The sequence below is a fragment of the Nelumbo nucifera genome, chromosome 2, assembly GCF_055504915.1.
Source record: "Nelumbo nucifera cultivar China Antique chromosome 2, China Antique-T2T, whole genome shotgun sequence".
NCBI classification, from domain to species: Eukaryota; Viridiplantae; Streptophyta; class Magnoliopsida; order Proteales; family Nelumbonaceae; genus Nelumbo; species Nelumbo nucifera.
In genome coordinates this window covers 35426111-35446238 of record NC_142650.1, presented here as the reverse complement: position 1 = coordinate 35446238, position 20128 = coordinate 35426111, and the positions used below count along the sequence as shown (strand labels likewise).

Here is a 20128-nt window from a genome sequence, read left to right as displayed (position 1 = left end):
CTCCTCATCGACAGGGTCCATTCTTATCTGGTTATAGCCCGAGTAGGCGTCCATGAAGCTCAGCAACTCATGCCCTGAGGTCGCATCCACCAGGCGGTCAATCTTGGGGAGTGGGAAGCAATCCTTCGGACAAGCTCGGTTTAGGTCGGTATAATCGACACACATGCGCCATTTACCGTTGGCCTTCTTTACCAGGACTGGGTTGGCTACCCAACTCGGGTAATGGACCTTTTTGATAAAGTTGGATATGAGGAGCTTCCCGACCTCCTCGTCAACTGCTCTCCAGCGCTCTGGGGCTAAGTTGTGTTTCTTCTGTCTAACAGGCCTAACTATAGGATCAATATTTAGTCTGTGAGTTATGATGCTAGGGTCTATGCCGGGCATCTCTGCCGCGGACCATGCAAAAACATCTAAATTCTTAAGTAAAAAACTTACCAGTTGAGATCGTAGAGGCTCCTTGACTGAAGCGTCGATCTGGAGTGCCCGAGCTGGGTCTTCTGTCGAAGTTGGGACAGTCTCTTCCATGGGTGCAACTTGCTCTTCACATTGCTCCATAGGTCGCTCCAGCTCGAGGTCGTCTGCCACCTTGGTTTTCCCTTTGAGAGTGGCGACGTAGCACTTGCGAGACTTGAGCTGATCGCCTCGCGCTACCCCAACTCCGAAGTTCGTGGGGAACTTCATCGCCAGATAATAAGTGGAGACCACCGCGCGTAGAGCGTGGGTGATGGGCCGACCGATTATGGCGTTGTACGGGGAGGGAGTTACGACCACCAAAAAGTTGTGGTTGAGCCTTACTATGCTGGGCCAAGTTCCGACCTCCACAGGTACTGTGATTCTCCCCAGGGGCCTGACTTCCTCTCTGCTGAAGCCTACCAAGGGAGTACTTGCGAGCTTGAGATCATTCTCTTGGAGCTGAAGCTTGTCGAATGCTGCCTTGAAAAGAATGTTTGCCGAGCTGCCGGAGTCGACGAGGACACGTTTGACTTTGAAGTCATTAATCCTTATCTTCACGACGAGCGCATCATCGTGGGGGTAGTGGACCCCACGCACGTCATCCTTAGTGAAGAAGATTGGGTCTTCTGCCCTTGGCCGCTTCGGGGGGTTCTGTTCTTCCCTTTCGACCTCTCGAGCTGAAGTCAGACCTGCAGCCGAGGTGCAACCTGCGATGATCGACCCTCCAACGATCACGTGTATGTGCCCCGAACTGGTCTCTCTTCGGGAGGCTGCCTCTGCAGCTGCTCAGCTTGCCCGTTGCTGGATTTGGCAGCATCTTTACCTTGCTCCCCCTGGCGACCTACTTTATCATTACTATTTTGTACAAAATTTCTTAAGTATCCGTGACGGATGAGCTCTTATATCTCAACGCGGAGGTTCTTACAATTTTCGGTACTGTGATCGTGATCTTTATGAAAACTACAATACAAATTCTTATTCCTTGCATTGGGGTCCCCTTTCAGCCGGGGTGGCCACTTTACATATGGGGGGCGTCTTTGATCGCTATGAGGATCTCGGCCCGCTTCGCATTCAGGGGTGTGTTGTCTGTCCTTTCTGCTGGCGGAGCTCGGAAAGGCTGACCTGGCCTTGCCCCCCGAGGTGGGTCTTTTTTCTTACTGTCCCCGTGGGTTGAGGACTCGACTTCTCTTTTCCTTTTCTCAGGCATACTATCATTCTTTTGGTTGATCTCTTCCTCCGTCCCTATGAACTGGTCCGCGAGCTTGAGGAACTCGGTTACAGTCTTCGGACGATTGACAACCACGTGCCACTTGAACTCATTGTGCATGATGCCTCTCTTGGCTACTGTAAGCCGCACTGTGGGGTCCAGGTCGGGTATTTGTAAACAAGCGTCATTGAATCGCTTAATGTAACTCTGAATAGACTCCCCTTCCATCTGGACTATGCCAAGGAGGCTTTCTTGGGTTCTCAGGCAACGCTTGCTGGTGACTAAATGGGAGGTGAAAACTTGCACGAACTGCACCCAACTCTTTATTGACCCGGGCGCAAGGTTTCTGTACTAAGTGCGAGCCACTCCTTTGAAGGTTGTTGAGAAGGCTATGCACATGCAGGATTCGCTCACCCTGGCCAAATGCATTTGCGACTGGAAGGCGTCGACATGGTCATTTGGGTCGAACAACCCGTTGTACTTGTCCAAGGGAGGGACCTTGATGTCCTTAGGCATAGGGACGACAAGAAGTTCTGGAGATAGGGGGACGGAACTGAGAGGAGCATAGTGGCTTTTACTTCGTATGAGCTCACCTCTTCCTTGCCCTTGAGCTCGGGCAGGTTATGAGTGACAGTTCGGCGAGCGGCGGTGTCTCCACTGCTTCGTTGGCTCGACGTTGGTGCTGCTTGCTTATGTGTTGCCGAGCTCGATGGGCCCAGGGTGGGGCCCGGATTGCTGCTGATGGCTGTGAACTGAAGGGCCTTATCTATAGTCCATGGCCAGGACCTCGAACTGGTTCTCGGCGAGCAGAAGCTCGAACTGTGAAGGCCGAGGTGATGCGGGTCTGATTGGCTGAGAGGCTCCTAACCTGACTACAGGCTGCGAGGTGGGGGGAGTAACTTGTCTTTCCTTTCTGCCGTGGGATGAGACTTGGCTTCCGAGAGGGTTCTGGGAGGTCTCTCCCTAGTGAGAAGGATGCTCGTTCTGGCAGCGGGGCTTGGCTTGCTATGCGACCGGATGCCGAGGAGGAAGCGACTGCTAGTTCTGAGGCAGCGGTGGAAACTGCTGCTGGTACTAGTGCTGATAAACTTGGTTCAACACTTGTTGCTGGTATAGCTGGAACTGTTGGATCTGTTGCATTTGATCTTGCATTGCTCACATGCATTGCATCAGGTCTTTAAGCTGGTTTTGGCCGGTCATCGGAGGAACAATGGAGGGTTCGGTGAAGGTTGTTCCAACCATGGGAGGGAGCGGAGCGTTCACGGGTGCCATTGTCTGAGGCACATTCAGGATGGGAACTCCATCCGCAGAGAGGGGGACGGTGAATTGTCCAATACATACCGCTGGGACCTAGAGTTGCTCTCCGGTGGTGTTCACTTCTGCACTGCGTCTGGCGTTGCTGGAGGAAGCCGTGGAAACTGAAGTTTGCAAAGTTTGGTGGAAGGCTTTTTGAAGTGATTCTCACAGACGGTGCCAAATGATGTAGTGCGACTTGGTCACTCCTAGCTGGTAGAGCCTGTGCTCCTAGCTGGCGATGGACAAGACACCTGAGAAGAAGAAGAAGGTGAAGGATTCCCGGGGGGCTCGCCCGGCGGGAACACTCCGATGCTTTGGTTAGAATTGAGAGCGAAGGCTGGGAGCAGAGAAGTAGAGTTGTAGAGAAAATAAGCTAAGAGTGAAGGTGTGCGATTACCTCTCTCTCTTGGGGGTCGGGTCCCTTATATGCTAGTGTCCTGACAAATCGGGTACAACCGCCGCTGATTCTCTGCCGCAGCCGTTATTTTCCAGAGCTGAGGTGGCGGGTGCATGTAACCGTCACAGAGTACATCCCTTTAGGGTTGGCAGGCACGACACCACCTGGCGAGAGGCGTGGGTGTAGTTTGCAGATTTGGCGGGTACGGTTGTCAGGCAAAAAATCCTTCTGTGACACGCTAAGTCGTTATCGTGCCGAGCTACCTTGTACCGAGCTGCTTTATGCCGAGCTATCTCACCCCGAGCTACTTTATGCCGAGCTGCTAGCGTCGTGTCAAGGTGCCTTTCCTCGAGGTGGGACTTTCGCGGTGACTTACTTGAACTCGGGGCCTTAGGGAACGAGCTTAACCCGACGTGCCTGCAGCTTAGGGCGTTCCACTCGGGAAAATCTTAGTTCGGAGTGCTTCTTACTGGGAACAATTGGAGCTCGGGGCATCAGAGAGTCATCTTGTAGCGAGCTGCCACATTGGACCTTAGCAGTTTGATCACACTGAGTTATCATTTGTGCTGAGTCATGTCCACATGTCCCCCTATCATAAGGTCGAGCCGAATCACCCTCCATCAGATGTTTTTTTGGAAATTACTAACATGTTTCAAGTTTTTCTAAAATTCTTGGGAAAATTTGGTTATGAAAAAGAGTTATACCTAGATGGGAATTAAAACTTAATTACCCTTTAACATTACTAGCTTAAGCATTGACTTGTGAAGAATCATAGTTGTACACAACTCTCTTTGTACAGTACCTTGGTGTAGTACCTTGGTGTACTGAGGGTCAACTGAATTGCTTTTATCAGCTTAATACAGTACTCTATTAGTTGTATAGAAAGGGTACTCCAAAACTTAAAGAAAAATTAGCCCACAGATTGGCCATATTTTCACTATATTTTCTGTTGGGTTAACTACATCTTTTATCAGCTTAATACAGTACTCTATTTTCTGTTGGGTTACTCATTTATAGTTTATTGAACCTTCAAATAGGCCATATTTTTTAATCTTTATTGGCCTAATTGCACTTCCCTCTCTCTATTTTCAATCTTGAATATATTAAGCTATGCTCAATGAATTGCTATATAACTATTTCTATTTTGATTTCACATTGAGAAAAAAAGCAAATGTTATATAGCTGGAAATATAAGAACAAGGAGAATATATAACACAATGCCAATTAAATTTTTTACCCAACTATATTAATGAATTAAAACAATTAATGGCTGTGTGGTAAAATTGATATCCAATAAGCTAAATAAAATAAGCTGAAATATTTTCTTGAGGCATACGTTCATAATTTCTTTCTTCTTCTCATTTTAAATGGTTTTGGGTCTTTTGTTTCACATCAATCAAGTTTGACATGAATTGTTCTAGTTTATGGCGAAAATAGTTTTCCAATGTTTGGAAGGAAGATCATTAATGTTTTTGGCTACAGAAACATAAAAAAGCTAAGAGTTAGCAACCTTTAGGCTATGTTTGGTTTGAAAGAAAAGGTAGGGAAAGGAAGGGAAAGGTAGGGAATCTTTCCCTACCTTTTCCTACTTTTTCCTTCAAACCAAACACAGCATTAAATCCTAGGGAGACACAGAAGCCTTAACCTAAGACAAATTTGAACTGTTGGTGGCCTGTCTAAAGACTACTCTCAACCATTCATTAATTGGGTTACCACTTCTGTTTTTTAGGTATTGTTTTAATTTTTTTACAATATAATGATGACATCACAGGTTGAATTTGGCCACGGGCAGACCAATTTACATGGCTGAGACTCCCTCCACGTATCATGCAACAAGGAAATTTGGAAAAAGTCCCAAACCAATTATCAAACACTATGCCTCAGAGAAAGAAACTTTGCTCTCAAGTTAGCTCTTGTTTTGTTCAAGTGTGCAAGTGATCAGTGATGCACAACTGGACCCATTCAAGCAGGAAACATGAACATGGCGATCTCCAGAACTTATTTGGAGCTCCACCTTCACATGGATTTCACGATTTGGTCAATAGTGGCCACCATTTAATTGAAAAACTATGAAGCCCACTACTGAATATGATAAGGGTTGCCTTCCAACATATTCACAAACATGCATTGTCGGCAAATCTCAATTATCAAGGATATCTCCACCTAGACGCACTTGGGTTGGTGCATTAATTAATCCAATTTTGAATCCTACCTTCTTTATCACTCATGCACCACTATAAATAGATAGCTGAATCTCTCTCTGCTCATCTCCACAAGACATCTTAATCTCCATTTTTCACAAGGGTTTGAGTTCAGACATAAGAAATGGCTTACTTGAAGCCTCTAGCACTCCTTGGCTTACTTGTTGCCACATTTGCTTTTATGGCTGAGAGCCGAGTTGAAAGGAGCGACTTGGGTCTGGACTCCGGCGGTGGTTTGGGGCTTGGGACAGGTGCAGGTTTGGGCCTTGCGTCTGGTTCTGGACCTGGGTTGGGAGGAGTTTCTGTTTCTGGTTCTGGATCCGGCTCTGGCTCTGGCCTTGGCCTTGGGTCATATTCTGCTTCCCGGTCTGCTTCTGCCTCCGGCAGCGACCAGGGATATGGCATAGGCTCCGCTTCAGGGTATGGACATGGTGATTCTTCTGGCTCAGGCTCTGGTTCTGAACATGGAAATGGCAATTAATAAGGTGGGTGTAATAATAGGAGTTACGTTCTATTTCCACCATTTGTTGTAAATAAATAATTAGGCATTGAAGAAGCCTATAGCCATGTATTTGCAGAATTCCTTATAAGTAAATTCCTCCACTTGCAGAGTTTTGATCTCTTTTTCTTCTTCTTCTTCTTTTAATCTTTAGTCGTTAATCTCTAGAGCTGCATCATCATTTACTTTGTTATATGCAGCCTATGCACTTAAAAAAAACTGCTGGTTTCTAAGAGGCCTGACCGAGACTACGTATTTGAAACATACTGACAATTATAGTGAAAGAGAGAATTCATCCTTTGACATCTTAATGATTGAAGAGCAGCACAACCAACAGAGAATTCATCCTTTTTCATCTTAATGATTCAAAAAAATGACATAAATTTTGAGTACAAGGCAGATAGATGCTTGTATAGTTATTGATTTTCTTCAATATTTTTGCGCATTGGGTCCTGTTTTGTTTGCAATACAATTATGAACCGGACATAAATTTTGAACCCGATTCAGTTTTATAGTCGCTCCTCCCTTCAAGATTCTTAACTTCACCTTTTGCTACAACTTTCTTTTATTTAGGCTGCGTTTGGTAGAGGTGTAAAATCTAATCGGAATAAACTTTGCACCCCGTTCGATTTTACAAGCATTTGATAAACATGTAGTTTTACACCGAAAATCGGTGTAAAATTACATCGATAATCGATGTAATAAATATATCGAAATTTTCGATGTATTTATTACATCGCTCGCTCGGTCTCTCTCTTCCCCTTCTCTCCTTCTTTTTCCCATGCTCGCTCGCTCGCTCGGGTCTCTCTCTTCTCCTTCTCTCTTCTTCTTCTTCTTCTTCTTCTCCTTCTCACTCGCTCTCTCTCTCTCTCTCTCTCTCTTCTCCTTCTCTCTTCCTCCGACGAGAACAGAGAGGCGGCGACAGCAGTGGTGCTCACCGCCGCTCCTGCTCCGGCATCACTCTGCCGGCAAGTATTGCACTCCCTTTGCACCCACTGGGAGCTTATCGTGTCCTTGGCCGGAGAAATCCATCGGAAACTTTGGCTTGCCATCGTATCGAAAGATGCTGCAATGTCTCTCGAAAAACCTGGTAAAATGCTCTTCATATTCTCGTCGAAAAGACCCAACAGGTAGATGTCCATTCGCCCGGGTCTCAATGGGGTGCCCTTGTCGCTTGCCATCTTCTTAAACAGGCCGTCGTAGAACCTCTTTGCGTTGTGCACATTGGCATTCTTGTGTCCGTCGGTAGGCCACCCAATCTCGCCGATGATGATCTTCAGGTTGGGAACGCCGGCCTTCTTCAACGACCAGACAATTGTGTCGTGGTTGGCATCAAGACATTGGTGTACTTGATTCCATTGTCGACGATTGGACTGCTGTCGCTATCAAAGAAAGCAAACTCCATGGGAAAGTTGTCGTTCTGGTAGAGGCTAAGGAATGGATAGATGTTGACGACAAAGGGCGCATTGTTGGCATTGTTGGCCGAGACACCATGGGTCTAGCTCGTCTGCTCCGGTGGTGGCACAAGAGGGACCAGTTTTCACCGCCGCTCGCGGTGCTCTGTTTCTTGACCGACCGGCAACGACTGCAATCACTCCGTTGCAGTGGACTTTTACACTGCAGCTATACACTCACATTTACACTGTTCTTCCAAACGTACATAGGTGTAAAAACAACACAGTACCGGTTCAACTTTTGTATTTATCCATCTGACCGTTTTTTATTTACATTAGCGTATTTTTGTATTTACACCTCAAACAAACGAAGCCTTGGTATCAAAATTTTTAATAGATGATAAGATTGATTACGAGGCTTCTCCACCTGCAAGCGAGCCAGCGACGCATTTGGAATGTATTCAAAAGGAAACTAAATCATATTTAAAGAGCTAACGATCCAGGGAGGGAGTCGTGAAAACGGTATTAATAAAGAAAGTGTTGCCTTGAACTTCTAATTTCAATGTTGGAGAGGATTTTTTTTCTCTGATTTATGTTGGGGAGAGAATATTATTCCAGAGCCTTGTACTCCTTCCAAACTTAGCCAGAATAATATTATCTGAATCCGCGAATCCCTTTTCCCGTGTGAGAGGTAGACCCTTTTTAGTATATTTTTTTAGGGAAAACTCTCGATAGTATCTTGTACTTTAGGTCAAGTGTCAATTGAATATTCGAATTTTAAAACACGAAAATATAGTATTTGAATTTTTATTTTGCGATAATCTAGCAACCGTTAAGTGACATGTAAAGAGACAAAAATGCCCTTGAGAAATCAATGAAAAGGACACTGTTCATCATCTTCTTTCTCACGAAAATAAAATAGAGCCCAAAAGCCGTGTCCCTTTCATCTTCTTTTGTTCACCTGACCTCTTTTTACTCTTCTTTCTATCCCCTGACGGTCTCTCCCTCCTAGCTTTGAAGTCTGCCTTTGACCAGACGTCAGATGTCTCAGCATTCTCCAATTGGAACGAAAACGACACCGATCCATGCATGTGGAAGGGTGCATCTGGTAAGGTGAGTTGTCGATGATAGTAAGCTTTGATCTATATATATCTCGATCATCTCATAACTAAGCTTGTCGCCGTATAAAACCCCCACCGGAGAATGAACTAGAGGAAGATTGAAAAATGGGTCGGTTATCTCCCTTGGTGGCAAAGATCATCGTCGTGAAAATCCCTCCGAACCAGGGCAATGTCAAAATAATCTGCTATTCTTGCGTTTGGATTTCCGGATTTGGTCTTGAGAGCTTGTTCTAGGTAAGCTAGGGCTTTTCCTGAGAGGATCCCTCTCATTCCTCCCCCATCAATGCTATGAGTGCAGACCTTACCTCTCTGATTCTTGATCGCCCCCACGCCGTTATCGGTGGTTGCCAGAGATGTAATTTTGGATTTTGTTTCTATGGCTAAAGCGATCTATTTGGGAATCCAGAGTTTTTGATCGTCGTAGCGGAAGAGAAAATTACTTTCTAGAATAGAGAAGATCTCATAACTAAGCTTGTCGGTGTCGATGCTCCGTTCTTGCATTTCCGATGGATTACAAGACATTTTTGTAAAATAGAAGCACGAAAACAATTCTAAAGGAGGATTATTAATTGCATACCTTGATTTAATCTTTTTCTTTTTCTATTTCTTTTGCTACAATCTTTGATCTTCCAATAGGAAGTAACTACTTTGCATGCTATCAGTGCCTGAGACTATTTCAAACTTATCTCCTTGTTGATATGGTGTTAATACCTACCAAACGGGTTCAGATCTGCCGTTGCTCTGTTTCTCTGTGAAGAAGATGAACAGTGTTAAGCACCCCAATATTGTAAGGTTAAGGGCTTATTACTGGGCTGCTGATGAAATGCTTCTTCGGTGGCGATGGTTGGAGCCATTGGTGCAAGTATTCTTCGGTGCAGCAAATAACATCTGGCTGGTGGTGGATGGAGGCTTTACCTCCATCAAAGAGATTTTGGTTTCCTGATCTTCAATTTCTTGAGAAAAAAGATGGTGAAGATTGTGTTTGGGCTATCTTTCATTTTTTTGAGAAAGAAAATGATGACCAGTGTTCCACCGTAGTTTTGACATTTTCAAAAGTCTTAAATCACACATGAGGCCACGTGATTGTTGCAAAATGAAAGTTAGGGATATTAAATTGTCGCATTTTAATGTCCGGGTATTAGATTGTCCCATTTTAAAGTTTGAATGCTAAATTAACACTGGACCTAAAGTATAGGATACCTATCAGGAATTTTCCCTATTTCTTAAGACCTTAAGGCTCAGTTTAGAAGAGTACAAATATGCATATGCAGAGTGCAAAACATCATATTTTGTATCATTTTGCCTGAGCCTTAGGCAATTTCCTTCCAATAAAAAAATTGAAATCTGGGAAATGGGGTGTTGGAATTGGGAGTCAGGAAAATGGTAAATGCAAAATAACAACATATTAACTTGAATGTGGGCACAATTTGTAACCCTAATTCAAGTTGAAAATTTTCAAATCGGATAACCCAATTTGTAACCTTAATAGTGGCGATTGGCTTTTTTTTAGTCATTTAGCAAATCGGTCTGCAAAAATGTATAATAGGCTAATAGCTATTCCTTTTGAGGGTCAGTGGCTTGTATCTTTAGCTTCAAAGACTTCGATTCATTCTCTTCTTTTCCATCAATAAATCTTCTAAGTTCTCACGTTCTCACCTTGTATGCAACTATGCAACTTCTTATAAAATCGTCCATCCCCAAAGGCTGTCTCTCTCCACATGACATGTTTGTTGGAGAAAATTTTGTTTGTCCATCAGGCTGTCCACATATTCTAAAAATACCTTCAAACACGACCACACGACCAATCTGCCCAGGCTCAATTAATCTGCTCGAGCCTGGCCTGAGTTATGTTGGGTTAAGCTCGGATTGTGTCTATGTAAAGTTGTGTTTGAGCTGATCAGGTTGTATCAGGGTCAAGCCAATCTGACCCAACCGGCCCATGTTGCACTCCTAGTGTGGATTAATCAGTCACATGAAGAGAACTTATGGAAAGTGCAGGCTATTGATCGAACACAAGTTTCATAATTTTGAGTGGTTTCAGGGGGTGTTTCATCAGGTCCCTGATACCTCAAATAAGGGGTGTTTCGGATTGAGTGGTATCATGAGGTAGGCATGCCTAAAATCAACCCTCTGAAGCAATAAAGAAACTAAAAAAGAAGTTATTAAGCATCGAAACCATGGTTTTTAAAATCGACTCGGAGATTAAATCGGTCAGGGGTTCAGTTATTGGATCGAACGGTCAGTCCGTTCTGACAAAAAATGTAAAAAAAATAAAAAAATGAAAACCGGTCAAAACCATTCGAACGGTTAACCGCATGGGTTAGTGGTTTGCTGACCAAAATCAATAGTTTTTATGGAAAATCTGGTTTTTGAGAAAACCAGAACTGGTCACCTGACCGGTTCTCAGTTTTCCGATCCAATCGTCAGGTCTAGTCCGGTTTTGAAAACCATGATTGAAACACCCCATATGCCTGTTCATATGTATTAGGTGTATCAATGCTTTGAATCTTGATTAAAAGTAGATAGCAAAAATTTCCCCATGTGCAATAACAAAATCAATTACTGGAACTTGTAAGTATAAAATTGGAAGGGGAGAAGCATCTATTTAAGAAATGGAATGATTAAATTAAAGTCCTAACTGAGCCATTTAGGCTGTGTTTGGTTTCATAATGTTTGTTAAGAATTTTTCCTAGGGAAAATCTATGATGCTGGAAATATATAGTACTGAAAGACTTTTGACCAATCAAAACTCACCTATGAATTTTGATAAATTCCACTTGATTGATTAACACATTTAGGTGATTGGCTTGATTGATTGGATACATCTTAACTGGTTATTTTAAATTTAAAGATGGTTTTAGAGGTTGGGAGAGAGATTTGATCATGTGGGTCATTAGGTTACAAGTTTCAGCGAAGACAATTCCAAATAGAGGGTTTGAATCGGATCTAGCTTTGGGTCTTAAGGAGGAGGGGTTAATGGTATTGGATTTAAATGATCCCAGTGTCATTGGACTCAGAATTTCGAGTTCTATGCATATACATAGTTGGATTTTTTTTTTATTTCAATTGAGATATGGTTAAGGATCAAAATGGTTTCGATTGGACGAACAGAATTGGTTCCGGCTTTGGGTCTTGAAATGAAGGGGTAAATGGTATTGGATTTGAGTGCTTGATGTCATCGGATTTGAAATTTTTGGATTTACATATCTATGGTATTAAGCTTCTGACTTGATATGAGATAAAGTTCAGGATTGTAATGATCTCAAGCGGACGACATGAATTGGTTCTAGCTGTAGGTATAAAGATGGAGTAAACAGTATTGCATTTGGGTGATCTTAATATCGTCAGATTTGAAAATTTGGGCTCCATGTACCTATGGTATTAGATTTTTGAATTGATGTGAGTTGAATATTAGGATCAAAATGATCCTAATTGGACGATTGGAATCAGTTTCAACTTTAAGTTTTAAGATAAAAGGGTAAATGGTGTTGGATTTGAATGATCTTTGTGTTGTTAAATTTGAAATTTTGGACTCTATATACCTATAATATCAGATCCTAGAGGTCTAAACTTAAAGCTTGAAATGTTGAAAAAAAAACTAAAGGGCATAGAAATAGTGTTTGTAAAATGAACAACAATACAATACATAAAATGAATATCTAAACAAAAAATACAATACATTAAATAAGCATACAAAATTATTATTTTTTGTCACACTAACCATCTTAATTATTAAACAATATTCTTCTACATAGATAATTATTGCTCACTATCCAATAGTTGCTCCAATGTAATGTCAAATGGCTTTTGGCAAGGTTTCCCACGTTTGGACAACTCTTGAGACACATACTGCATGGTTGGCCGGGATTGTTGATCAACATGTAAGCATGAAAATGCTAATCTTATAATAAAGATTATGTCATCAAACTCTTGGTTTGTAGGGGTACAGAGACGTTGATCCAATATATCCCTTACAAATGTCATTTGGCAAAATGATGGCAATGAAGAAGATGAAGATGATGATAGAGAAGATATGATTTCACGTGGATGCCTTCCAGTTATCACTTCCATTATTACTACTCCAAAGCTATAGACATCACACTTTTCATTTACCTTCACTGTATAAGCAAGTTCTGCAAAAGAGAAATTTAGAAGTACTCAATTTTTATAATGAGGTTATTGCCCAAAAAAATTCTACAATGCCATTAAGAATTATATATATCTATGTATAAGAATTTTATTATTTAAGAATCAAAAGAAATAATAATGAATTCATTACTACTGTAAATAATGCGATATAGATTAGCGTAGTTTTTATAGAGAAATATTGTAATATGTTGGGTTGTGTTTGATTAGAATGGAATTGAAATGCAAATATGTTCAATGTAAATGCAAGTATCTATGGTTCATGAAAAATGTAAAATTGATATAGTTTTGGTTAATTATGTAAATGAAAACATAGATTCCCAGACTATAATCTACCTTTTACATTGAGCAACTTTGAGTGCAAAGTTTGTATCCATGTTTTAAAAGCAAGCATCGTTTCCATTTTGAATGCAATTGTGTCAGACAAATTTGCTGCCGTTATCAATACAAAAACATATTCTTACTAAATGATTACAAAATTGATCCAGTGTGCAAATTCACTTGGGTTTAACAAACCACCAGCCTTATGACCAAGGAGGAGAAACCCTGACTTTTAAAACTGACACGGTGAACCATGGGAGAAACACATGGACCAAATTAAAGAAGAACATCGATGATTTAGTAGTGGATGGTTAGTTGCAACTCTCCAATTTGGAAGAGGATATAGTTAAGGGAACCTAGGTTCTTAATGGTATGACCAGTGAGCCTGATATGCACCCCACTTTGAAAAAATGAAGACACAACAAACAATTAACTAAAAAACAAATATTACAAGCTGACTTTGAGCATCCCAACCTTTTTGTGCTCTTACCGGAGTTGCCACTAGGGTGGTCAGTCCCAAATTAGTCTACCAAATATTTTGGGGTTTTAAGTTGGGGAGGCGAAGGGGGTTAGGCTGCATTTGGCATTCCTTATTTTTGCAATTAAAATAACCATATGAACACAATTTTTACTTGCAAAAAAGGTAAATGCAACATGGCACCTCTCCCCCGAAGATGGTAAACCCCCTATTTACAACAGATTTCTCTTACAAAAAATAATGACAACACAACAAAGAACTAACGAAAGAACAACTATAACAAGTTGACTGTGAGCATCCCAAATTTTACGTGTTCTTATTAGAGTCTCCACTCACCATTGTAGGGTGATGAGCCCCAAACTGGTCTACCAAAGATTTTGGGGCTCTAAGCTAGGGAAGAGAATGGTTTAGGAATCTCTCCCCTCAACATGCTAAACCTCCTATTTATGGTAGATCTCTCTTACATAAAAAAATACAAAATCGAAGAAGGGAAAAAAGACATTAAAATTGACAAAATCTAGGGGCAGTGTTAGGATCCAATTAATATTAGAACCTACTTATGAAATTGTTAAAACATTTATTATTTATTGATTAAAATAGAATAATTCTATAATTTAAAAATATATTTTATGATACTTTCACTGTAAATGTTACACTTTGTAGTTTCTCTCTCTCTCTCTTTTTAATTTGCACCTTAATTAGGTTGAGTTCAGATTGAGGCTGTATCCGACACCAAAACTAAGGCTGCAACTTGGGCCGGGATGGCCTGAACCTAACCCTAATCCAACCCAAAAAAGTTGGGTTGATGCTTGGGTTAGGGTTAGAGTTGAAATTCATGAACCTGACTTTATTTCGGGTTGGGTTAGGGTTGACCCCTTGGAAAATCCGACTCTATAGTATATGCCATATATAAATATATGTTATATATATATATATTATATTATATTATACATTGATTTTTTTAGATGTATGATAGCCCTCACTACATACAATCATGTCTTTCTTTTAAGATAATCACTTCACTTAATCCTAAATGAAAAGACTAAAACCTTAATAACATATTTTGTGTTTTTTGAATATTTTATTCTTCATCTCCTCTCTAATGTTTGGCGCCTATAAAAGATCTATCATAAGTCATAACTCATAGTAAACTATCATTTCAAACACTTAGTTTCTTGATTTTGTACTAAAAGAACCAATAAAAACATTACAAATAAATACTAATAAAATATAGGATTAATATATATACTAAAAAGTGAGTTAAGATTTGAGATTAAATAGTTTTATGAGATTTTAAAGGATGGGAAGAAGGTTGGGTTGGGCTAGGGTTGGCCTTAACCCGACCTAACCTGGCCCGACTTGCAGCCCTAACCAAAACCCAGCCCATTGGCAGAGTGTCATTGAAAACCTCTAAAGTAATCGGTTTTGTGGACAAGTAGTCGGGTTAGGGTAATCCGTAATCCTATTCTAATTGTCAGATCAGGTAGGGTTCAGGTTGGATCAAATTCATACTTGAATGAATCTGATTAGCTACCCTTAGGCTATGTTTGGTTTGAAGGAAAAGGTGAGGAAAAGAAAGGAAAGGTAGGGAAACTAATACAAGGTTTGTAAAGGTTTCTCTACCTTTACTTTCCTTTCCTTACTTTTTCCTTCAAACCAAACACAACCTTAATTGTTGTGTTAGCGGCTGTTTGCTGAAACTTCCCCTGAAGTTTCTGACTATTGCTAAAACCTCCCATGAAGTTTGGCAAGCGTAATCGTCTTCCCTGAACTTTTTGATATAGTTGCAAGTAGATCCCTGTATTAGAATCCTCTCATAAAAGATGCAAAATTGTCCAAAATACCCATGCAACTACTATTGAGGTGGTTTCTACAAAAGAAAAAACAATACAAACTTTATAAACAACAAAAAAAGAATTTAAAATTCCATCTTTACCCTTGGACAAATTTGAAAAATAAATCTATTTTAGAAGGATTTGGACTAGGCATTCATATGAGGTGAAAATTTAGAAAATAAACATTGGTCAAAAGTAACTATATGAATATTTTGGATATTTTCATGTCTCTCTTTAGAGGATTTTAACAAAGGGAGTTTACTTACAACTATGTTAAAAAGTTCAAGGGAGGTTATTGCAATTACCAAACTTCAGGGGAGGCTTCAGCAACAACCAGAAACCTCAGGGGAGGTTTCAATAATTTACTCAAATCAATAAAACTATAAAAGAGGAGACCAGTCAAGCATAAGGCTGTGCTTGGTTGCAGCGCAAATCTGAACTAAATAAAAAATTTATACCCGAATCAATTTTGCATCTGTTTGTTTGAAATTATAATTTGTATTTTTATTTGATATAAAATTTGTATTTTTGGCTCAGTTTAGAAAGAGTACAAAAACAAACATATACAGTGCAAAACCTTGTATTTGCACTTACATATTTGTATTTGTACTCTTTCCAAACTGAGCCTTTGTCTTAATTTTACTCATTATCTATGAAAAATTTTCATCCCAAAAACTGATGCAAAATTTGCACCACATTCCTCCTACCTCAAAACTCTCTTATTAAAAGTGGAAACCACATCATCTTGTTTACTCCTACCTCACTTCCAAACAAATAACCCTCCTACTTCCATTCTCGAGTTTGGATCTGTTGACCACAATACATTTCTGGCCACATTTACACTGGTAACATCTCTTATATTTTACATCACCAATAATCACAATTTGTGGGTGGGTGAATGTGGCCAGCAATGTGTTCCGGTCAACAGATCTGAACACCCATTCTCTTGTATATAAGGTTTACCACACCATTTTACTTTTCACAAACAAGGTTAAAGTTAAAGCAAAACCAAACCAATAATTACACAGCCCATTTGAATCCTATGCATTTACACTGGTGCAAATGAAATTTGCATTGCAACCAAACACAGCCTAACTTTTTTTTTTTCTTCTGAAATAAAAAGGCAGTAAATATATAAGTTACCTGGGGCAATATATCCGTATGTACCAGCTAAAGAAGCCCAATTTGATGAATCAGGCTTTAGAAGTCTAGCAGTGCCAAAATCAGAGACGAAAGCCTCATACTCTGTATTCAACAAGATATTGTTGCTTGATATGTCTCGATGAACAATTGGTGGAGAACAATTATGGTGCATGTATGATAAAGCATTGGAAACACCTCTTATCACATGTATGCGCCTAGTCCAGCTCAACTCAGTTGCTTGTTCCATGTCAGCTAACATCTTAGCCAAGCTTCCTCTCTCCAAGTACTCATAAACCAGAAATGAATGTCGTGGGTGTGAACAAAAGCCATAAAGCTTCACAATGTTCCGATGGCGTATCTCTGCTAACGTCTGTATCTCATTTCTAAAGCTTTTCATGTCTGCATCTTCACCATCATCGTGAATTGTTTGGTGAAGCTTCTTCACAGCTACTACTTGACCTGTTGGCAACTGAGCTCTATAGACGCTCCCAAATCCTCCCATCCCAATGCAAAATCTCTCATTGAAATCCTCCGTTGCTTCAATGATATCTTCATACACTAATCTTCCATCATAATTCAATATAGAAAACAGATCTCCATCATGATGATGTCTCTCTCTTCGATCTATCTCTGTATTACTATCCCTTTTTTGAAAGACAGAATAAGCAATTCCCACAAATGTAAACAGGAGAAACAATGCACATAATAGAGGTACTATGATGAAGATTAAGACCTTATGATCCTTGTTGGTATTTTCCACCTTTCCCTGAGAAGAATTGCAAGGCAACAAACCCCTTACATTGCCACATAATGCTTTGTTATTTCTGAAAGCTTCCATGGGAGCATGTTGAAAGGCTTTGTTGTTGGGAAGTGGGCCTTCCAACTCATTGTATGACAGATCTATATGTGTCAAACTAATCATTTTATCAAATGATGATGGAATAGAACCAGAGAGTTTATTATGAGAGAGATTTAGCCTCTCCAGATTTTGCAGTCTTCCCACTTCTGGTGGGATCTCTCCAGTTAGATTGTTCTGACCCAGATCCAGTGAACGTTGCAGGGAAAGTAAATTACCAATTTGGGTTGGGATGCTTCCATTCAATCTATTCATACTGAGGTTCAAATATAATAGCTTGGAGCAGCTCCCTAATTCTTTAGGTATTGGCCCGCTTAATTTGTTAGCTGACAAATCAAGATTTTCCAAGTTGGACAATGCTCCAAGTTCTGGTGGCAGCCTACCCAGTAGCTTGTTATCGTTCAAGCTCAACTCAAACAAAGATTTCATCTTTCCCAGTTCCTTTGGGATCTCCCCAACTAGACGATTTGATGACAAGCGAAGTAGGCTCAGTTGAGTCAACTCCCCAAACTCAGCCGGTACTCTACCACTGATCAGATTTCCAGATAAGAGAAGACCCTTGAGACTTTGACACTCCACCCAGTTTCTGGAAAGCTCCCCATACAATTTGTTATGGCTCAAATCAATATAATCAAGACTTGGGTAGATGTCAAAATCTTCTGTTATATTCCCGGTGAGTTGGTTGTTTTCGAGCCGAAGTCTCACTAAGCTTGTGCAGTTTCTTAAACCTTTTGGAATGGGACCAGTGAAGTGATTGTTAAATGCAGAAAAGTTCTGAAGTCGTCCACCCATGCCTATATCTTGTGGCAAATAGCCAGAGAAATTGTTGTCAAAAAGAGATAGCATTTCCAAGTTTGGCTGCCTTCCCATTTCTTGGGGAATCGAACCAGAAAATTGGTTCATTTGGAGTTGTAGAACGTATAAGTTGCTTAAATTACCCAAAGATGCAGGGAGAACACTAGACAAATTGTTACCCGACAAATCGAAGAGTAAAAGAGACTGTAGTTTTCCTAGCTCAGGCGGAATGGAACCAGAGAGTTGATTATCAAAAAGACTTAGAACCCTTAATCTGCTTAAATTACCTAAAGATGCAGGGATGGAACCGACCATATTATTTGTAAATAAAGTGAACTCAACAAGAGACTCTAGCTTTCCTATTTCTTGAGGAACGGAACCAGAAAATTGATTGGTATCGAGGCGTAAACGGGTCAGATTGCTCAAGTTAGCTAATTCAGCAGGGACTGAACCAATAAGATCATTTGTATGCAAGCTCAGTCTAGTAAGTGCACTTAGATTTCCTAAATTTGGAGAGATGGAGCCAGATAATTTATTATCAAACAGGTGCAAAACGCTTAGTTTGTTCAAGTTTGCCAAATTGGTTGGGATGGGACCTGTCAAATGGTTAACAGATAAGTCTATTTCTATGAGATTTGTCAGATTTCCTATTTCAAGAGGAATGGGGCCTGAGAACTGATTTTTAAAGAGGGATAGATATATTAAGTTACTCAAATTACCTAAAGATGGAGGGATCGGACCAGTAAGATTGTTACTATACAGAGATAACTCCTGAAGAGCTCTCAAATTTCCAATTTGTGGAGGAATGATACCAGAAAATTGATTTCCCCCGAGGACTAAATTGGTGAGATTGAACAGATTATTACATAAAGATATGGGTATGGATCCACTTAGAAGATTGTCATCGAGAAACAAGACCTGGAGATGCGTTAGCAAGCCAATTTCGGATGGGATGTCCGCACCATATTGGTTGAATGACAGATCGAGGTGGGTGAGTTTTGAAAGGTTACCAATGTAGGATGGAATGGGGCCAAAGAATGAATTGCTGGAAAGATTAAGACTAACGAGATCTGGAAAATATGAGAATTTGAAATCGTGGAGCATACCTTGTAGTCCCATTCCTGGTAGATTTATATTGGTGATGCTGCCATCCTGACTGCAAGCAATTCCAACCCAATTGCATGGGATCAGTAGGGAAGAAGAATTGGTGGTCTTACTACTAGGAATTCTCCAGGAAGGAAGAAGCAACTGGGTTTGGTTTTGGAAACTGGCTTTCCATTTGAGAAGGGCGTTGGCTTGTTCAATGGTGACAGTAGTGGTGGTGGGAGATGCAAAAGCTGAAGCAGGGGAAGGAGAAACAAGTAACGAATTGAACTGTAAAACCAACAACAATGCGCAGAGGGATAGCTGTTTCTTTAATTCTAGAGGGGACGGCCAACCCATCTCTGACCGATAGTAGCTAACTAAACACTTGCTCTGAGCATAAGCTTTGTTTTAGCTTTATTCTTCTTGTCACCTAACCCATCGTTGACTGGTGGAACGATGGTGAAACTTCTATGTGAGGTGATAATAAGGGGGAAGCATCTTGAAATTAATTTCGAGAGATGTTAGTGGCTCAGAGAGGCACTCAGCATCTGTTAAAGGGAATATTCCATGATTCCATCACTTCAAACTCCTAGGGCCTTTGATACATAGGGCAAGTAGAAACAAGAGTTGAGGTTTGATACCACTTTTATGATGTCGAACCCTTATATATATATATAGATAAGCCACCATTAGTTTGTTTGTAGGAAGGAAATCAGAAATTGGTGATTGAGAAAACGGAAGAGGGAGTTAAAGTGATGTTTGACATCGATGATGATTTCCTGAAAATCACTGCCACCTTGGAGCCATGTTAGTATTAGAGGTGATGGAGGGTGATTCAGCCCGACCTCATTATAAGGGGACACGTGGACATGACTCAGCATAAGCGACAACTCAGCATGA

General features: G+C 40.7%; 1 protein-coding gene across 1 annotated transcript; it reads right to left on the bottom strand.

Annotated features, from left to right (window-relative positions):
* Positions 1-12182: 12182 nt before the first annotated feature.
* On the bottom strand, positions 12183-19727 carry LOC104612323 (uncharacterized). Its single transcript, XM_010279707.3, has 2 exons — positions 16492-19727; positions 12183-12701 (listed from the first exon to the last, which is right to left on the bottom strand). The coding sequence occupies exons 1-2, from the start codon at positions 19583-19585 to the stop codon at positions 12328-12330; spliced, it is 3468 nt and encodes a 1155-aa protein (XP_010278009.1). The 5' UTR covers positions 19586-19727; the 3' UTR covers positions 12183-12327.
* Positions 19728-20128: the final 401 nt, after the last annotated feature.